At 44.8% G+C, this 18,422-nt stretch overlaps 1 protein-coding gene across 1 annotated transcript in view; it reads right to left on the bottom strand.

The window, feature by feature from the left end:
* Positions 1 to 18,422, bottom strand: part of LOC123771715 (uncharacterized) — a 220,804-nt gene that overhangs the window by 136,268 nt on the left and 66,114 nt on the right. Inside the window, 2 exon segments of the mRNA XM_069324676.1 lie at positions 1,272 to 1,451; positions 7,715 to 7,810. Coding sequence (XP_069180777.1) covers positions 1,272 to 1,451; positions 7,715 to 7,810 — 276 coding nt within the window.

Raw genomic sequence — 18,422 nt, 5'->3', positions numbered from 1 at the left:
AGTCTACCACCTAATATAAATGGTAAATAAAGTACTGTAATTACAACACTAAATATAATGAGAAAATCCACAGGAGCCATGATGAGGATTCAAACCTATGTGTTTAGTATTCCCAGGCACCCACACCCCGGACAACTAGGCCACGACATGGTAAAATGATTGCAACCTGGAGTGCTACTGAACCCTCAACGATTCCTATAGAGCCCAGTAAGCTCAGGAATCTCTACCCCATTTGATTGACAGTTGAGAGATGGGACCAAAGAGCCAGAGCTCAACCCCCCCCCTCCCAAGCACAACTAAGTCCAACCAAGCCAACTGCCAACAACCAAGCCAAAGGGAGCCGGTGGCTGAGTGGACAGAACACTGGACGCGTCCCGGGTTCACTGTGGTCTGGGGTTCTTTCACCCTGATGCCCCTGTTACCTAGCAGTAAATAGGTACCTGGGAGTTAGTCAGCTGTCACAGGCTGCTTTCTGGGGGTGGAGGCCTGGTCGAGGACCGGGCCGCGGGGACACTAAGCCCTGAAATCATCTCAAGATAACCTCAAGATAGGTGAATAGAGCTATGTGAGTACAATGGGAAAGGTAAATGTGTTGAACAATAGTGAGGCGCCACAGTGGCAATGATAAATGGGAGAGTGGTGAGAGTTTGAGGTGGTTTGTTATGTGATCAGAAAGAGATGATTGCTATGGTATGGTATAAGAATCAAAAGAATGAATACTGTATGTGAAAATGTACATTAATCAAGAATATGTTGCATTCAGTGTAGTTTGGTAAACAAATGTATTTTTAAATACTATACATATGCTCCAGTGTGTAAGGAGAATGTTAAAGCAATGAACAAGATGTAGGTGTTCCATAATCAACTAGTGAATACTTTATATAAAAATCTAAATACTATACGGTACTAAAAATGTGGTAATTGTAAACAGGTTATCTATTTTTATAAATAAATTATTATTAATATTATAATTTTTTTCCTCATTGTTAGTTGTACTATTATTATTACTGTACTATTATTATTATTATTAATATTCTGGGCGAGACAATGAATGTTGTAGAACACTTAGTGTAGTGCAGTATAATCTATACTGCACTACACCATTATATTTTAATATTAGTGGAGCAGTACAGTCCCTTTAATGTTTGGCTCCCCGACTTCAAATACAATATGTTCTGTGCATCATTTATAACATTAACATAATAAAATTACCATTTATATGAGATAAAAAATTAACTTATACATGCCAGCTAACAGAACTAAATTTATACCTCTGGCCAGCCATCAAACTTGACAACAGCCATTAATTCTGAAGTGATAATTGCTATATTGAGTCTCCCTCTGAGTGGACGAACAGCACAGGCGTACTCGCTTTCAGTGGTCTTCTCCCCTTGGGTTCTTGTCGTCACTATCCGGAGATATATCGTAGCATCGCAGTCACATGTAATTGTCTGTAGAAAGATTACTCCAGTTAGGATAACAATGAAAATGTCAAGTATTTTTGTTCTTTAATATTGGGATATAAGCAATATTCTCTTACAAACAAAAAAAAACAGTATTGAATGTAATGAAACACCTCTATCTGGTAGAGTCCAAGTGGCTCTCCGAAGCTATCTCACTGAGATCATTTCTGTAGTGAGTAGATTATCCCAATAATATACTCGCTCTAAACGCATTAGCCTAATGAGAGAAGCATAGCTCTTCTTGGTACTAATTATGGAACTCAAACCTTTCCCAACTTCCACATTCCTATTCCTGTCAACCTTTGGAGAACAGTGAGGTGTTGCCTGAGCATATAAGCAGCAGAGTGGCGAATAATAACTAGTCTACTTTCAAGTGTGGTCTAGAACAGACACTTGCGAGATACTGTACCGACGCTCAGTGCGCTCAACTCATACCATTGCTCGCCAAAGTATCACCTGCGTACTTCCGTATATTCGACCAAATACAGTATATATATTCTCTTAGTGTTTGTGTTTACTGTCACCATACTTTACGTAACAATAGAACCGTTACATTGGTGACCCAGTGAGTGAAAAGAACACCTAGTCGCAAACTAGATCTTCATCATGGATTTATCTACCAGGTTTCCAGCATACAACGCAGATGAACCAGAATTTTGGTTCATGCAGATGGAGGCTATTTTTGACCTTCACGAAATTACGACTGAGAAAGCCTGATATGCCTGTACCCTGCCAACACTTCCCTCGGAGGCTATGCACACTTCCTCCACTGTCATCACTGCCCCATCACCAGACGCCAGGACGTACACCGTATTGAAGGCCGCTCTTCTACAGGCAGCGATGAAATGCTGCATTCAACAAAGGGACCAACTCTTCACTGACAAAAGATTAGCAGACAAAACACCAGCCCAGCTTTTGCGGCATATTCAGTATGTAATGCATACTGCAACTGGTCCAGCCCCCAGCGAGATTGTGAGATCACTCTGGATACAACTCTGTCCAAAACACATTCAACCGGCCCTATTCAGTATGGCTGACGACACCTCATTAGCCCAGCTGGCTACACTGGCAGATCGAATTCATACGACGGCTAATAACGCTATGCTGTCCCACCCCAGTGTTACACAGCAGACTACAGACACCCAACAACTTGACGTCCTCCAGAACCGGCGTTTCTTCCGCCCAGGGAGGACGTACCACGCAAATCCAGCATCAGTCTCTAGGCAACAGCGAGAACACCGGGGAGAGCTTTGTTCTTACCACCAGAGGTTCGGACACCAAGCCCACAACTGTAAGGCTCCTTGTTCTTGGTCGGGAAACTACTCCGGCGGGGACTGTTAACGGCCAGTAACTCCACCATTTCAAACACTACACTGCTCTACATATCTGACATCATAACCAAACGCCGTTTCCTCGTTGACACAGGTGCAGCAGCTAGTGCGTTGCCTCCCCCACTGGTCAAACCAACCAGTACTCCTGGTTTGGACTTACGTGCCACCAATGGTACGTCCGTCTGTACATATGGGATCCGCACCCTGGTTCTCGATTTCACCTCTCTGGGTCGCTTTATGTGGAATTTCCTCATAGCAGATGTGGAACAACCTATTCTTGGATGGGATTTCCTGCAAGACCATCGCCTTATTGTGGATCCCGCAGGTGCAGTACTTTGAGCCTCTCCTAGTACCTCTACACAGGTTAACAGCGTCACCCCAGTCACATCTACGAAACTTCAAGCACTCCTGGATGAATTCAAAGACGTGACCCAACCCGCCAGCCCTCAACCTGAAGTGCAACATACGATTACGCATCACATTACTACAACGGGAGCACCTATCTTCGCCAGACCAAGCCGCCTGGCACCAGAACGATTGGCGGTAGCACGTGCAGAGTTCAACAAGCTCCAGGAGGCAGGAATAATCCGCCCTTTGAACAGTCCATGGGCTTCACCTTTCCATATGGTCCCGAAAACAGCCCCAGGGAAATGGCGCCCTTGCGGGGACTACAGGGCTCTCAACGTTTATATTCTGCCGGATCGCTACCCAATACCACACATCCAGGATTTCTCACAGGGATTGAGCAACGCAACCGTTTTTTCAAAAATTGACCTTGTGCGGGCATTTCACCAGATCCCTGTAGAACCGGCAGACATTCCGAAAACAGCGATCACAACACCTTTCGGACTGTTTTGAATTCGTCCGGATGCCTTTTGGTCTACGGAATGCAGCCCAGACATTCCAATGCTTCATCGACCGAGTAGTGAAGGACCTTCCTTTTTGCTAAGCCTACATTGATGATCTGCTGGTGGCCAGTACATCACCAACAGAACATCTGCTATACCTCTGACTCCTTCTCACCCGTCTGCGCAACTCCGTCTTGCAGCTCAACTCCGAGAAGTGTATTTTCCATGTTCCAGAGCTGGATTTCATGGGACACCATGTGTCAGCAGCAGGGGTCCAACCACTAGAGAAGAAAATCGAGGCAATCAAGGAATTCCCGCGCCCATCCACTCCAAAGAAGTTGCAAGAATTTCTTGGTGTGGTGAATTTTTATCATCGATTCATCCCACATTGTTCGGACATCTTGCAACACTTGTACGAACTCTTACGTGGTCAGAAACACACGTCCCGTCTTCCGTTGGAGTGTACTCCCCAGGCAGAGACAGCAGTCACCGACATAAAACACAAGCTGGCGGAATTCACCTTACTCGCACACCCAGTGTCTGACGCTCCCACCAATCTCTCTACCGACACTTCAAACACAGCTATTGATGCTGTACTACAACAGCTCATTGAAGGAGAATGACGCCCAACTGCATTCTTTTAAGCGCGCCTGTCACCCACTGAAGAGAAGTACAGCACTTTTGATAGGGAACTGCTCGCCATCTACGCAGCCATACAACACTTCCGGCACTTCCTCGAGGGGTGGAATTTTCACATCCTCACAGACCACAAACCCCTCACGTATGCACTGGCGGGCAAGGGTGATGCTCACTCTTCTCGAGTAGCTAACCACCTGGGATTTATCTTCCAATTTACCTCAGATATCCGCCATGTCAAAGGAGCCAACAATATCATAGCTGATGCACTGTCTCGACCCATCATAAACCACGTCGTGAAAAACCCAGATCAGGTGGACTACTGTGTAATCAGCAAAGCACAACGGGAAGACCCTAATCTGCAGTGATTACGAACATCTGACACAGCTCTCCAGTTCATCGAGATTCCCATGGAAGGTGGCGGTAGTATAATCTGTGACACCTCATGGATGGGAGCACTTAGGCCCTACATTCCAGCCCAGTTTCGCTAGAAAACGTTCTCAGTATTTCACTCCCTAGCACACCCAGGAGTACGTACTTCCAAGAAACTACTAATGGAGCATGTCGTATGGCCAGGAATCAATGCCGATGTTCGACGATGGACTCGCTCATGTCTCCAGTGCCAGCGAGTGAAAACACACACACACACAAAGAGCCCTCTTCAACAGTTCCCGTTACCTGCTGACCGTTTCGAGGTGGTGCATGTAGACATCGTTGGACCATTACCGTCGGCAAGAGGATATTCTTATCTACTCACCTGCATCGATCGATTCTCCAGATGGCCGGACGCAATCCCATTAATCAACATCTCAGCTGAGTCAGTGGTCCAGGCTTTCCTCTCTGGATGGGTCGCCCGTTTTGGCAGCCCCTGTCTTCATCACCGACCAAGGACGACAGTTCGAATCATATTTATGGAAGGAACTTATGAATTCCTCGGCACCACACACAACTGAACCACAGCATGCCACCCTGAGTCGAACGGAATGGTTGAACACTTTCATAGACAACAAAAAGCCGCCTTAAGAGCTCAAGCACGCCCTGATGATTGGATCGACAACCTTCCATTAGTCTTGCTTGGCCTTCGTTCGGCCACGAAGGAGGGCAGTGGATTCTCGGTAGCAGACTTAGTATACGTTGAGGCCTACACCATCACGCCAACTGACAACTTGTACTAAATATGTGCCTCATGAGCTCCACACAACTGAACACGTGTTTGTAAGAGTCCACGATGTTCGACGCCGCCCTCTACAGTCACCTTACGAAGGTCCATTTAAAGTGGTTTCTCGAATACCGAAGTTCTTCACCATTAAACGCCGAGGACAGCGGGTAAACATCTCCATCGATCGCCTTAAACCAGCACACTGTGATGCTGCCCCAGACATCCCTCCAGAGACACATCCGCTGACTATGCCGTTCACTTTTCGACCACAGTTACCAGCAGCACCGCCACCTACGTAAACGGACGACCCTGTTACGTAACGTAATAGTGGCTTTAGGCATTGTATGTACTAGCTATACCTATAAGTGAAACATTCCTTGTAAATATTTATTGTATGTATGTACCTTACCTAAATAAAATTGTATTGTATTGTACGACCTCCTATCCTACACCCATAGTTACCAGCTGCACCACCACCTGATCCTATGACGACAGACGAGCTTGTGCGACCTCCCACCCTACGACCCCAGTTAGATGACATCAGCGAAGAGGAGGAAGTTAACTTTGAGGGTTATACAACGCGAGCAGGGCGTACAATTCACCGACCAGCTAGGTTCCTTGATCAAGTGTTTTTCCTTTCATCCCCTGGGAGGGGGAGTTCTGTAGCGAGTAGATTATCCCAATAATATTCTCGCTCCAAATGCATTAGCCTAATGAGAGAAGCAAAGCTCTTCTTGGTACTAATTATGGAACTCAAACCTTTCCCAACTTCCACATTCCTATTCCTGTCAACCTTTGGAAAACGGTGAGGTGTTACCCGAGCATATAAGCAGCAGAGTGGCGAATAATAACTCACGGGAGACATCTCCCGTCACGCAGGGTGCAGTCGCACCTCCATAGATTTCCAGTATCATCTATTGATACTGGTAATGGCTCAAAAGGGCCACCACTTACGGGCTATTCATGCCCGTGCCACCTTTTGGGTGGCTTAATCTTCATCAATCATTGATCAATCATTAATCTTCATCAATCAATGTTGGTTGGCATTAGATGCCAACCAACAAACACCCAGGACAATAAAAGGACAAAACCAACAGAACTGACACTGAAGAATGACAACGAAGAAGTCCAGTGCGAATAACCCTGAGCTGACGAGCCCTTCTGCAACTAGTGTGTCTCCAACCAGCAGAAGGAAGTGCAATGGCCTAGAAATCTGACTCTGGAAGCCAACGCTGACCAACAAAAGGCAAAGTCCTGCCCTGAAACTACCTCTGGAGCAGCGAGGGAAGAATCCCAGTGCAAAATCTGATGACTGAATGGGTGAAAAGCCACCACTACAGCTGAAGAATCAAAGACACAGCTTAGGAAACAAAAGGAGGACAAAAAAGGACAAGAACCGAGCCGAATCTAAGGCATGGAACAGCACAGCCTGCCAGCAAGACACACAACCAAAATAGAGGCTCGCCACCACCTTTCAAAGGCGAGGAGCAAACAACTTGGGTAGCACCTCCGAGGCCCCAACAATAGGCATCAAGGATGCAACTGTAGGCACACCAGCCAAGGCATCCAAGCCACCACAGAACGGACTGAAGAACATCTCCACTTAAAAAAAAAAAAATAAAAAATAAAATAAAATGTTTATTTAGGTAAGATACATACATACAATAAATTTTTACAAAGATTGGTTGACTTATAGGTAGAGCTAGTACATACAATGCCTAAAGCCACTATTACGCAAAGCGTTTCGGGCATGATAAACTTAAATGACAAGCTTAATACTAATTGAGCATAATGAGTAGAATGAAAACAAGAAAGGAAAACATAGATGAAAAAGCAGCACAAATACAATTATGTCGACAAACAGCGCTCTTTAAAGAAAAACAGACATTGGTTGACAATACTTCTTCCCAAACTTCACCCCAAACACAAAACTGTGGCCATGTGTGTATAGGTCCAGCTTCATCCTGTATGAATGTTTTTGGAGAGATGGAGATATATACAAGAGTTGTTACATTCTTGTACAGCCACTAGTACGCGTAGCGTTTCGGGCAAGTCCTTAATCCTACGGTCCCTGGAATACGATCCCCTGCCGCGAAGAATCGCGGCAGGGGATCGCGGCATTAATTTTAACATTAAATAAAGCATACAGTTAAAAACAGCTTAATATAACAACTCTTATGTACAGGCTCTAAAATGAGATACAGCTTGAAGGTGTATCCTGACCTGTACAATACATGTTAAATCTTTTATTTAAATGATCTTTGCTGATAAACTCACCAAGTTGTCAGTGGGCGAACAGTCGACTACCATATTCGAGAGAACGGGGGCTGGCGATGACTTATAAATTTCCACTACCTCCACCAGGATGCCAGTCTGAAACAAAAGAAAATAGAAGTAAAAAATCATCTCCGTTGATCTAAGTAAAAACTCTGACACACACAAATTAGAATTTTAATTGCAATGCTTTATAAAGTTGATCAAAACATTACAAGCTGTATTGTACCTTCAATACTTTAAGGAGAGAAACACCTGTATTAATTCTGTACATATTTCAAAACTGCATATAATTCTATTTATGAATGTTTCTACATAAAGGTAATTTTAAATTATAAACAAAATATTGCATCCACGTTTTAAATAAACTACAAAAAGCCCTTACTGTTCAAAAGTTGTGATATTTTCAAGAGTGCTCTTGGTCCCTGAGAGCTTACCTCAGGGGCCACCAGGACCTACACCACCACAACAGGGTGGCCAGGGTCAGGGACCAGGGGTCAGGGACCAGGGATCAGGGACCACAATCATACTTGTTACCTGTACGGCTCCATTAATTAACCATTAAGCAAAATAATCACGTGCTCGGGGCATCAAGATTAAGGGGGCACCACAGAAAATTTCCATCGCTAAAGCTACCATGGACCATATGGTGCAAAACTGCTAATGGTACATCTCAAGGTAGGCGCAGCGCTGAACCAATTTCCACTAGGAGCAACTCCCACAGTAAATGAAAAACTTAAATGTATACAGTATTTGAAGCATTCGCATGAGACACCAGCGTGTCTCTGTTTTTTCATTTTTTTTTGTCATAGTTTTTTTTTTTCTTGTCATAGTTTAGTAACCCCTGTCACAGGACTCAAGTTTGTCAGGCACAAACTTTGTCCTCTCCAGGTGCTACAGCATTCTTAATCTAATTACTTTCTCCAGCACTTGAACGCTACAATAATTTAGTGTCTACTGTATGATCCACCCCTTTTTATTTTAATTTTGCGACAGCACTTGCCTTGTTCCAGAATTCTGAGAGATTTCCCATCTCATGCGTTTTAATCAAATGTTTATATTACTGTACATTACTTCCGCAGCGTCCTTTAACACTCTTGCTTAGATTAGGTCACGTCCCAGTTATTTTGTCACGTCTAGTTCTTCCACGAATTTTAAAATAAAATATAAAAAATGTTTATTCAGGTAAGGTACATACATACAAGAGATTTTACATAAATTGATCGATTTATAGATGGAGCTAGTACATACAATGCCTAAAGCCAGTATTACGCAAAGCGTTTTGGGCAGGAAACCTCTCCTGAGGTAACCTTTTGTTACCTCTTCTACAGTAACTATATTGTCATTCAGTGTTTCTTTCAGACTTTAATCTTACAACCTTGATCTCCAAATTGATTCTATTGTAAAGACCTGAAATATTTTGTAGAGTTCCGTGCATATCTCATCGTCGTTTTCAGTGAGAATTCCCCTCCGTGTCTCAACTTGATTACATGGTATTTCTCTGTTGTTTTTCTCATTATATGGCTATAGAACAGCACTGGTTGGTGCTTAGCTTTTGCTGTATTGCCATTTTCAAATTGCCTCTCAGCTTCTCTTCTGACTTGGGTATTTCATTTCTGGTTCACCGTAGTGCCACTCTATTCTTCTGTTCATAGTTCTCTCTGATTTTGTTGAGGCTTTCTTGGTCTTCCCTCTTCAGCTTCCCTGCAGTGCTTATTGATCCATGAGTTTACTCTTCTCGTCCACCTCCTCCTCAGAGTTCAACATCCTCCCAGCTAGTATAAGAAATATTGCCGGAACAACCGTGGACATCTTCAAGAGAAAACTGGATAGTTTTCTTCAAGGAGTGCCGGACCAACCGGGCTGTGGTGGATATGTGGGCCTGCGGGCCGCTCCAAGCAACAGCCTGTTGGACCAAGCTCTCACAAGTCAAGGCTGACCTCTGGCCCAGGCTTGGAAGTAGAAGAACTCCCAGAACCCCATCAAGCAGGTATCAAGGAGAGTGGTATGAAGTGCTCCGTTGCAGCGGCACATTTCTAAACAACAAATTATCCTCATCTCAATTATATTCCCCTTCCAGTTCTCTCTCTCTCCCATTGGACGTCAGGCAGAAAGTCTCTCGACTTACTTTAGTCCCACGTCTGTAATCTCTCGTTTTCCTTAACAGGTTCCTTTGTCTAACCGACTCCTTTGTCGTGTTTGAGTACATAGTGGAGCCAATTAAGCGGTCGCTAATTTTAGCGACGTCTCGTACTCTTATCTTTTCAAATCTTCTTGTTTGAGAACCTGTTCACTTGAGACTGTTAAACAAGTCCCAGCTGTTTCTGGGGTAAAAGTGACAGGATGAACCCCCCAGCGGGTTTTCTTCCTATTGGGGGGTGTTGTACATGCTGCTATGGCGGTATATCCACTTAAGAGGATGAGTGCCGCTGCCCAATAAACTCGCCCCTCGGGGCAAAATAAATAAAAAAATAATGCCTCGTTTTGGGTAAAGAGCATGTCTAGCGTTGCTGATGGGTCCTCGCCTCTTAGTCTTATTGGCTCTGTAGTGTGATGCTTTAAGAAGTGTTTCCCCGTGTCTGCCAGTGGTGGTGGTGATAGATTGATTGATTGATTGATAAAGATTAAGCCACCCGAGAGGTGGCACGGGCATGAATAGCCCGAAATGAAAGATGTAATGTTGTTGTTTTAGATTTAGCTACTCAGAACGAAGTGTCCATGTAGCACGGGCTAAGGTGAGCCCGTAAAGAAAGATGTAATGACATTGATGGTTATATAGCGGTGCAAGCGAGGGGGATTAAGATGATTCATGATGATGATAACTGATAAGAACGACGTGTGATGATACTTAATACCGCCAGCAACCGGTTATAACCATTCAACCACCTGACCATTACTACCCTACCAGACTTCACAATGCACTGGCCCTTTCCTCCTCGATTGATTGATTGATGAATATTAAGCCACCCAAGAGGTGGCACGGGCATGAATAGCCCGTAACTTTCCTCCTCACCCCCAAGGCAATTATAAACTTGCCATCCAGCCATCCAGCCTTCAATAATATTACGGGCTATTCATGCCCGTGCCACCTCTTGGGTGGCTTAATCTTTATCTATCTAGCCTTCAATAATCACAGCACCGCTCTTGTGCCAGGTAAGTCCACTACGGACTCACCATAGCCGGTGCTAATTGCCCCGCTCCTGTGCCAGGTAAGTTACGGGCCCACCATAGCCCGTGCTACTTGGAACTTGTTACGGGCTCACCATAGTCCGTGCTACTTGGAACTTGTTTCGAGTAGCTGAATCTATAACAACAACCACCACCTTTAATAACATTGTTGATCAGACTTTTATAACCAACCAGCCTTCATAACAAGTTACAGCCCCGCTCCTGTGCCAGGTAAGTCCACTACGGGCTCACCATAGCCCGTGCTACTTGGAACGTTTTGTTGTCAATAGCTGAATCTTAAAACAACAACAACAACAGCCTTCATAACACATCCCCACCCACCCCCTCTAGGCAATTCCAAATTGGCTCTTACTACTTATAACGCCACAGTTAATTCACTCCACGTTCATATGAAGACTTGACAAAATATTTACGGGTGCTCGCCCGCGCGGAATACTGATTTGTACTCGCCTCCCATTTCAAGGCAGAAGGTAACAGAATTATCAGGAGGAAGTGCAGAGGCTCCCTGATTATACAGCACTAGTAGCAGGGGTACGACGACAAGGAGCAGGGGTACGACGACTAGTAGCAGGGGTACGGCGACAAGGAGCAGGGGTATGGCGACAAGGAGCAGGGGTACGGCGACAAGGAGCAGGGATACGGCGACAAGGAGCAGGGGTACCACGACAAGGAGCAGGGGTACGACTGTCGGAAAATCCGACACCATTTAATAATCATACAGATAATAGCTGTATTGTATAAACAAGTTACCCATAGAAAACGTAACTTGTAGTGGAATTACCGTCTAAAGAAAACGGGATATCATCACCACATACTATTATATTTACCAGCTATTCTGCTGGGAATTATTCTTAAATACATTAGTCTTTGGACTTTACCATCAGAAAAACATCTCATATAAATTAACTTAATTATCAATATTAAAGTAGAGTAAATGTGACCCTTCTATCACTTATTGACATCTGGACAATGTAGGCCAGGCATCAGTGGTGAAGGAGGGGCAGCCATTGTTGTGTCACCTCCGAGACGCGTGGAGCAAATTCGGCTCCTATCATATCTGGACAATGTCGGCCAGTAGCGTCAATAGTATGGAGTGTTAGACATTGCCATTGTTTATACTAGATCAGAGGCACATGGGAGAAAATACGGCTCCTGTTAATTTTACTTGGACGTAGTGTTATGGAAACCAAAGGTGTACCATCTTCAACATGCTGTCAACAAATTCAAGTTAAGTGTTCTTTCCGAAACCCATGTATCTTTCATTTATGGTCATTAATGTCATTATATAGGGTGACCCGGTTAGAGCACGTGGTAGCCTCAAACTAAAGGTAATTAAGCCAGGTCTTCATTGTTCCATGTATAGTGTTTTCTCTGATATACCTGTCATATATAGGATTCTGGCTTTACAGCTAGCGCCCTTTTAACAGGTCAAGACGAGGAAGCATATGCTTTGTGCATCAGTTACCAGGGTGATGGAAGCTACCTCAAAGAGGGAAAATGTGGTGTCTACATCCTGGTTATACCTGCTGTACAAATAAGATAAGGAATCTCTTCAATGTATGTAGTCTATTACTGTAGTTTGATTGGCTGCATATATATTAATTTAATAAACCCCCCTAATGTGTAGAGGATCGATTTGTGAGATTATTGCAGAAATACAGTCCACTTATTATACAAATTGCTATCGAAGTATATAAATTAACGTAAATATAAATTCATATAAATTAAATAAATATAAATCTCACAGGTCGGTTCCCACAACGACGACTAGTAGCAGGGGTACCACGACAAGGAGCAGGGGTACGACGACTAGTAGCAGGGGTACCACGACAAGGAGCAGGGGTACGGCGACAAGGAGCAGGGGTACGGCGACAAGGAGCAGGGGTACGGCGACAAGGAGCAGGGGTACGGCGACAAGGAGCAGGGGTACGGCGACAAGGAGCAGGGATACGGCGACAAGGAGCAGGGGTACCACGACAAGGAGCAGGGGTACGACGACTAGTAGCAGGGGTACCACGACAAGGAGCAGGGGTACCACGACAAGGAGCAGGGGTACGGCGACAAGGAGCAGGGGTACGGCGACAAGGAGCAGGGGTACGGCGACAAGGAGCAGGGGGTACGGCGACAAGGAGCAGGGGTACGGCGACAAGGAGCAGGGGTACGACTTTGGACATCAGGGATTCAACGCTGAAGTCAAGGCAGGAGAGATATCGGCAGTCAAACTGAAGTAAAGTTGAGGTAAATGCTGCTCATACCTGGAATATACCTGGAGAGGGTCTCGTGAGTTATTCTACTCCCGAGCCCGGCCTGAGGCCAGGCTTGACTTGTGATAACTTGGTCCAACAGGCTGTTACTTGCAGCGGCCCGTAGGTCCACATATCCACTACAACGCGGTTGATTCGGCATTTCTTACAAGAACTTATCCAAGTGCATCTTGAAGATATCCACCTTTGTTCCGGCAATATTTATAATGCTTAATGTTCTCTGATTGTGTCTATGGCACCTCTACTCCTCACTGGTTCTATTCTGCATTTCCTCTCGCATCTTTTGCTCCAGTATGTTGTTATTCTACTGTTAAAATTTAAGACCTGGTCCTCCATTATCTTCCATGTATATATTATTTGATACCTTTCTCGTCTTCTTTCTAGAGAATTTTGAGAGCTTTGAGACGATTATGTAAGTAATGTAAGAGCAGCTGCTGGCTTGGGAAGAGGGCCCACGCCGTCTCCGTCCCGGTTTATATAACCTCGGGTCAATGCGCGCGCAGCTTGGGGCGGTTAAAGTCGGCTTCCAGACATACGTTCTCTTCCACTCAGAAAACCCACCGTTTTTGGGAAACAGTGTTCTTTTATCGCTTCTATGTGTGCCGTATATGTTCTCTGCAGCCCTGCTAATTCAGACATATCTCCCGCTCTGAAAAAGGAAGAGAGCACTGAGCAAGTACTAAAGACGGAACAGCACCAGAGATTAAAATAGTATTAACATTGCTGTGATTCCTGAATTAGAACGTTCTCATAATCCATCCTATCATTTTCCCGGCTGAGGCTATTCGCGTCACAAAGTGTGATTAACTAACTGTTGTTGAAAAAAAAATCTAAATTTTTTATTTTTGTTTGCATTTTCAAATTACGTCCACTTTCGGCCATACGGACAAACGGCCAAAAGCGACGTTATTTTTAAGAAAACAGAGGCCAGATTCACGAAAGCACTTACGCAAGCACTTGCGAACGTGTACATCTTTCCTCAATCTTTAACGGCTTTGGTTACATTTATTCAACAGTTTACAAGCATGAAAACTTCCCAATCAACTGTTGTTATTGTTATAAACAGCTTCCTGGTGCTTCGGGGCTCAATAACTGTTTAATAATTGGGAGCAAAGCCGCCAAAGATTGAGAAAAGATGTACAGTTTCGTAAGTGCTTGCGTAAGTGCTTTCGTGAATCTGGCCCCAGGTTGCTGTGATAGCTATGTTCAATTTCAATTTTCATCACAATTACCAGATCTTTTACATGTTGTTTTCCTCTATGAGTAGGCGTGACTGTCCTGTAGCCTGTGTTTCGTTTAAACTCCTCGTTTCCACCAAGCCAACATCGTCGGAAAGTCTCGGCATTATTCGCTGCCCACACATTCCAATACACAACAAGAGGAATTCTTGATATCCCGCGGCTGCTGTTGCTGCTACTAATACCATCACTATTACCGCAACCATTATTGCTGCTGTTGCTGCTGCTGCTCTCTGCAGCTTGAAGTACGTTACACCTGTAGCGAGTACAAACAATATACTCACTATAATCTCTCAATACCTTAGCGAGTACAAACAATATTCTCACTACAATATCAACATATCTCCAGATACAGGCGATGAGTCACAATAACGTGGCTGAAGAATGTTGACCAGACCACACACACTAAAAGATGAAGGGACGACGACGTTTCGGTCCGTCCTGGACCGAATCGACTCGAGAATGGTCCAGGACGGACCGAAACGTCGTCGTCGTCCCTTCACCTTCTAGTGTGTGGTCTGGTCAACACATCTCCAGATAGCCTCATCGTGAGTCACATACAACACCAACCAGCGGGTGGAAGAAAGAAGCCGATCAGTTTACGGAAAGCGTTCTGATTCCCCCCTTGGCCGTGCTTGCTTATGTCAGAGTGTGTGTGTGTGTGTGTGTGTGTGTGTGTGTGTGTGTGTGTGTGTGTGTGTGTGTGTGTGTGTGTGTGTGTGTGTGTGTGTGCGTGTGTGCGTGGCGTTGGTCAGAGGTTAGTGGGCATCCCCCACATACATACTTGGCACAGCAGGAATGGCCGCACGTTGGGCAGGAAGGCCGCGGCCCCACATGGCCGGCCTCCACAACTCTTGCACATTCCTCCACAACTCGTGCACATTTTCTACCGTCATGCACAGGACTTCGTGCACATGACTCGTGTGTCGTGGGAACATTCCATTTACCTGGGTTGTAGGAGACTCGAACCGGGGTCCCCCCCACGCGTGTGAGACGCGAAACTTTCCTTATTAAGACTACTCATACCGCAGTCGATGGAGCTTCGGGCCTCACACGAGTGGAGTCCGCGGTTCGAGACTCCTACAGCCCGGGTGAATGGAATGCAAACTGAAGGACTTTGACATTAGGAGATGCTAACTCTGAAGTATATTGCGTAGGGTGTAGGTGGGAGGGAGGCCCCCAAGCACGAGCTGCAGGGTTGTGTTGGCCAATTACTATGATATACCAGTCGCTACAGCATGCCTGCCCCCAGAGGCTGATAAAACACATCATACTCGACTCATTAATCATGCCGCTCACGCCCTAACATCCTCACACTCGCCCCCCCCGTACTACATCCGCACTAGTCCCAGTTAAGGTTACAATTTCAACTCTCTTCATTAACTCGGGCCAAACCGGAGGGGACAAGCTCAATGGTCCAGCCCCAGAACATATCCCCAGAAGGTGGAACACACACTTTGTCTCTAATTCTTTAGACAAAAGAGAACGCACTCATCTACCCTTGACGGCGTTTTAAACACACAGATCTGCCCGTGCCAGAGAGGGGAGATAAGGGCACATGCCAGATAAAGGGCAGAAGGGAGATGAATAGTGACACTATAAATTTAGTATAGTTAGGTAAATGTGCGTGCATATAAGACACACACGCAAGCACACACTTTATCAAAACAAAAATGAACACCTGGAGAAAAACGATATAATATCAGACAGACAGTATAGTTTTCGATCTGGACGATCCTGTGTAACGAACTTACTCAGTTTTTATGATCAAAGTCACAGAGATTTTACAGGAAAGAGATGGTTGGGTTGACTGCATCTATCTGGACCTAAAAAAGGCTTTCGACAGAGTTCCCCATAAGGGTAACAACCTCCAAGTGTTTGGACCAAAGAGCCAGAGCTCAACCCCCGCAAGCACAATTAGGTGAGTACACACACACACACACACACACACACACACACACACACACACACACACACGTTCTTGTGCTGGACGAAGCTGGAAAAAGTCCAAAGGTATGCCACTAGACTAGTCCCAGAACTAAGAGGCATGAGTTACGAGGAAAGGCTGCGGGAAATGCACCTTACGACACTGGAAGACAGAAGAGTAAGGGGAGACATGATCACAACCTACAAAATCCTCAGAGGAATCGACCGGGTAAACAAGGATAAACTATTCAACACTGGTAGGACGCGAACAAGGGGACACAGGTGGAAACTGAGTACTCACATGAGCCACAGAGACGTTAGAAGGAACTTTTTCAGTGTCAGGGTAGTTAACGGATGGAATGCATTAGGCAGTGAGGTGGTGGAGGCTGACTCCATACACAGTTTTAAATGTAGATATGATAGAGCCCAGTAGGCTCAGGAATCTGTACACCAGTTGATTGACAGTTGAGAGGCGGGACCAAAGAGCCAAAGCTCAACCCCCGCAAGCACAAATAGGTGAGTACACACACACACACACACACACACACACACACACACACACACACACACACACACACACACACACACACACACACACACACACACTCAAGACCTCGGGTCCGGGGGCTCCTAGAGACCCGAGGGCTTCTAGAGACCCGGGCGCAATGTAAAATATGATATATTAATACAATAGAAAACGTGCCAAGACAGGCCTGGAAATGGTTCTAGAGCCTAAACTAAACTAAACGTATAACAAAAGGATAGAAGTGTTAAATATGCAAAAATAATTACACCCCACAAAAAAGAGTTAATTATAATTAAGTACAAAACAGTGACAGGAACCTATGAAATTTATAGAAAAGAAGGATTTAATTTGACATCACAGAGGTTTAAGAAATCTTATAATCTAAAAAAAAAAAGTGGAAAAAAACTGATATTTCCATTTGTGAAGAAACGGATGAACTGATGCTAAATATATGCTTAAATCGTTAGCTTAAAACACCCACACAGCAGCGTTCTTGTGCCAGGTAACTCCATTACGGGCTCACCATAGCCCGTGCTACTTGGAACTTGTTATTAAGAGTAGCTGAATCTATAACAACAACATCTCAACCATCTCTCTCAACCAGTTTAAGATAAAAACGAAGCTATACCTAATAAATTCCCTGTAACCTACCTTACCCTTCTATTGTCAACCAATGTCTGTTTTTTTTTAAAGAGCGCTGTTTGTCGACAGAATTGTATTTGTGCTGCTTTTTCAGCTATGTTTTCATTTCTTGTTTTCATTCTACTCTTTATGCTCAATTAGTATTAAGCTTTAGTCATTTAAGTTTTTCATGCCCGAAACGCTTTGCGTAATAGTGGCTTTAGGCATTGTATGTACTAGCTCTACCTATAAGTCAACCAATCTTTGTAAAAATTTCTTGTATGTATGTACCTTACCTAAATAAACATTTATTTATTTATTTATTTATTATTTAACATCGTTAGCTTCAACACTTAGTATGATACAGTCGGGAAGAGAGGACACCACAGCCAAGCTCTCATCCTGTAACTACTCCGGTAATTATGCGCGCGCACGCCGGCACGGCTCACTGCGGGGACATGTGCTCTTCCTAGTGCACATAAATGCTATAGCTGGCGAACTGATGAGGACAAGCGAGGGCTGCAGGAGGCGTGATCTCACATGTGGTTACTGAACTTCAATCAAGTTAAGTGCAAGGTCATGAGTCTGGGGCCAGGAGTAAGGAGACTTAAGTAATTGACGTAATTAAGTAGGAGACACGAGGAATACTATATAATGAAAGGAAAGGGCTTACCTTGAAAGGTTATCTTGAGATGATTTCGGGGCTTAGCGTCCCCGCGGCCCGGTCCTCGACCAGGTCTCTTTTTTTTGTTACACAACCCCAGGAAGCAGCCCGTAGCAGCTTTCTAACTACCAGGTACCTATTTACTACTAGGTGAACAGACGCATCAGGCTGAAATAAACTCTGCCCATTTGTTTCCGCCTCCACCGGGGATCGAACCCGGAACCTCAGGACTACGAATCCCAAGCCCTGTCCACTCAGCCGTCAGGTTAATCAGGTCAGCTGA

This window comes from Procambarus clarkii, chromosome 14, assembly GCF_040958095.1.
Source record: "Procambarus clarkii isolate CNS0578487 chromosome 14, FALCON_Pclarkii_2.0, whole genome shotgun sequence".
In the NCBI taxonomy this organism is placed as follows: domain Eukaryota; kingdom Metazoa; phylum Arthropoda; class Malacostraca; order Decapoda; family Cambaridae; genus Procambarus; species Procambarus clarkii.
Note: the sequence above shows the minus strand (reverse complement) of the source record. Positions and strands in the feature narration are given on the sequence as shown.